This window comes from Sinocyclocheilus anshuiensis, unplaced genomic scaffold (assembly GCF_001515605.1).
Source record: "Sinocyclocheilus anshuiensis isolate Anshui unplaced genomic scaffold, SAMN03320099.WGS_v1.1 scaffold23, whole genome shotgun sequence".
Lineage (NCBI taxonomy): Eukaryota > Metazoa > Chordata > Actinopteri > Cypriniformes > Cyprinidae > Sinocyclocheilus > Sinocyclocheilus anshuiensis.
In genome coordinates this window covers 1,286,927-1,290,270 of record NW_015552545.1, presented here as the reverse complement: position 1 = coordinate 1,290,270, position 3,344 = coordinate 1,286,927, and the positions used below count along the sequence as shown (strand labels likewise).

General features: G+C 37.4%; 1 protein-coding gene across 1 annotated transcript in view; it reads left to right on the top strand.

The window, feature by feature from the left end:
* The window catches only part of dlgap1a (discs, large (Drosophila) homolog-associated protein 1a), a 142,522-nt gene extending 139,714 nt beyond the window's left edge, over nt 1-2,808 (top strand). The window contains exons 11-13 of the mRNA XM_016454553.1: nt 544-635; nt 1,355-1,507; nt 2,091-2,808. Coding sequence (XP_016310039.1) covers nt 544-635; nt 1,355-1,507; nt 2,091-2,306 — 461 coding nt within the window. The 3' untranslated portion in view covers nt 2,307-2,808. The remainder of the gene's footprint in view (nt 1-543; nt 636-1,354; nt 1,508-2,090) is intronic.
* The last annotated feature ends 536 nt before the right edge of the window (nt 2,809-3,344 follow it).

The window sequence follows — 3,344 nt, the reverse complement described above, 5'->3', positions numbered from 1 at the left end:
TTTTTTAAAAAACGAAGCATTAACACATGTTAGACTGCACCCCATAAACACAATCAAGCCTAGAAAAAAACCATTGAACCACCCCTTTAAAGAAAGTAAAATATATTTTTTTAACATTCTAGTTATTTTTGTGTGCTCTGTGTATTGTTTCAGTGCCCAATAGGTATATAAATATAATTACTTTTTAAACTGTATTAATTTACAACAAATTATATATGGATTGCAGATAATTAAGGATTTGCTGAAATAGCACATGCACAAATGTATTGTATTAATCTCAGATGCATTGAAGTAATCTGCCCCCTGCTGGACGTTCTGGTCCTCACACTGTTTGGCTGAAATCTCAGGCATTGTTTTTATTTAAGAATTATTGCTGATATCAAACCTATCACTGTAGGCTCTCCTAATTGTAATAATCATAATAGAGCATAATAGATATTTTTTCAAGTCTCAGAAGGAAGCAGAATTCTACTTTTCTATTGCTCTAGGGTCGTTATGCATGTTTCTGACACTCACCTGTTTGTTTTTGTGTGTGCTGTTCAGTCCTGGGGAAGATCTGCAGTGCAGTGGGAAGTGCACAGCTGCTTATGTCCCAGAAGTTTAAGCAGTTCAGGGAACTGTGTGAGGAAAATCTGGTGAGTACTAGTAGGAATGATATAATAAATATTATTTGACAGAATCAACTTATACTATGAATTGAATCGACACTGAACTGACTTGAGCTGAATGATGACGCTATTGTCTTTTTAAGAGCTTCTTTACAGCAGAATTTGAATTCTTCAGTCACATTTTTGAAGACGTTTGGGGTCAGTAAGATTTTTCTTTTTAAAGAAATTAATACTTTAATTCAGCAAGGATTAAACCGATCAAAAGTGACAGCCAAGACATTTATAATGATGCAAAAGATTTCTGTTTTAAATAAATGCTGTTCTTTTGAACTTTCTAAGTATTATATTCATCAAAAAAGACAGCTAAAAATGTACATTTGTAATCACAGAAATAAATTACATTAAAAAATAGAAAACACTTATTTTAAATTTTAATAATATTTCACAATATTACTGTTTTTATTACTGTATTTTTGATTAAAATAAATGCAACCTCGGAGACTTCTTAAAAATAAACATTTAACAAATCTTACCCGACCCCAAGCTTTTTGAACAATAGTGCATCTTTAAGGCTGTGAATCTTTGGAAAAGAATGGAACTGTGGGTACCTTTGCACCTTTGCAAGTACAGTACCAGGATGGACACACCATCTGCAGAGAAAACAGTTCCAATAAGGCAATAAGGATGTTTTGACAGCACAGCTGATTCTTATAGTTCCACTTTTGTTACTTCTCTTGGCTCAGCAGAACCCAAATGCTCACAAACGGCCAGTGGCTCAAGATCTCGCAGGGTTCTGGGACATGCTTCAACTATCCATTGAGAATATCAGCTTAAAGTTCGATGAGCTTCACCAGCTCAAAGCCAACAACTGGAGACCCCTCGACCCCCCCGAAAGAAAGGTAAAACAAACTTGCAGAATCAGTACGGAGCCACTGACAAATGAAGAAAAAGAATGCAGACATGCTAGCTGCCTGATCGAAAGGCGTTTTTTTCATTCATGTACATGGTCTGTTGCTTCTGTAGTGTGATATTATGCATTTAAGGGTGGGCACTGGCAATAACAAACCTACAAACTCCACATTATTATTGTGAATTATTATAAATTTGCTTCTGGAAGTGTTGCTGTTGCCTCCCTGTGGCTCATGTCGGTCTGTTGGTCTAATGTGACTGTGAATGTTTCACTCACTCTTAATTTCCTGACATCCTCTTCATGTTTGTTTGTTTGTTTGTTTGACAGTGAGCTGTTTTCAGAAGTCATTCCATCCGGCACGCACCATGGGGGCAGTGGCCCCCAACCTCTCACCCCCGCCGGGGCGCTCTCTTACCGCACGCAGTCGGCCGCGGAAGCGTTAGCACCGCTCCGTAATGTTAGCCGCGGCTGGCCTTAGCGCTGTCTGTGTGCAGGTGTGCCATATTGCTGTCTCCGCTCGTCTTTCTCCTCCCGCTGCGGCGGCTAACTGACTGTTTGTCATCCCTGTTCAGGAGAGAAGGCTGCCTCCCCCAGTGCCAAAGAAACCCCCTAAAGGCCACCCTCCCCTGGCCAGAGATCGCTCGCTGGAAAGCACCGAGAAGCAGCGTCAAGAGGCGCGCAAACGTTTGATGGCGGCCAAACGAGCTGCTTCAGTACGGCAGAACTCGGCCACAGAGAGCGCAGACAGCATCGAGATCTATATACCTGAGGCCCAGACCAGACTATGAAACTGCCAAACACACGAAAACGCACTCACACACGAACGCCCAAGTGCAGAATTCCGCCATGAGCACAACACGTCACACAGATCTATATCTGCCTAATGCTAAGATCACTGTAAATTAGGAGCGCCATACACCAGCACCATGATAGCACAGAAGTGGTCATTTGACCTTTCATTATTTAATAAATGACAACCAACATAGATGTACATCATATTTATATGACCCCAAGATGTTAGTCAGGAAAAATTACTTGTTTAATTTTACACAAATGAAAAAGAGGCTGTAGGTTGTACTGTCTTATGGTCAATCTAATTTTCACAGCCCATGTTTTCCTGTTTTTGTTTTGTTTTTTCTCCTTGTTTTCTCCTGGAAGCTTTTTGGAAAGACTTTTTCAGGGTCCATTAAATGTCCTGAACGTCCAGTGGGGGAAATGGTCAAGGGACTTTAGTTTTGTTCTTTTTTTAGTATTAATGCTCTTAAAAACAATAAAATTCTTAAAACAAGATTTTTTGTTTATTTTAGAAGCAGCACTGCATAAAATATTAAGACTTGTTTTCTTAGATTATATCTTGAATAAACACTACTGTTCAAAGGTTTGTGGATGTTAAGTATTTTATTTGATGAAAAATACAGTAAAAAAATAATTATTATAATTTAAAATAACTATTTTCTATTATTTATTTTAAAAGTTATTCCTGTAATGGCAAAGCAGTCATTACTCCAGTCTTCAATGATTCTTCAGAAATCATGCTAATATTCTGATTTGGTACTCAAGAAATAGTTCCTATCATTAGCAATGTTGAAAACACTTGTGCTGAATAATATATTTGTGGAAACTGATACTTTTTTCAGAATTCTTTGATGAATAAAGTAAAAAAAAAACATAATATAATCTTTTGTAACACTATAGATGACTTTACTCTCACTTTTGATCAATTTAATGCATCCTTGCTGAATAAAAGTATAACATTTATTTCAGAAAAAAAAAATGTTAACGTGCTAATAATTCCACTTGTTTTAAAACTGTAAAAATGTCAGTGT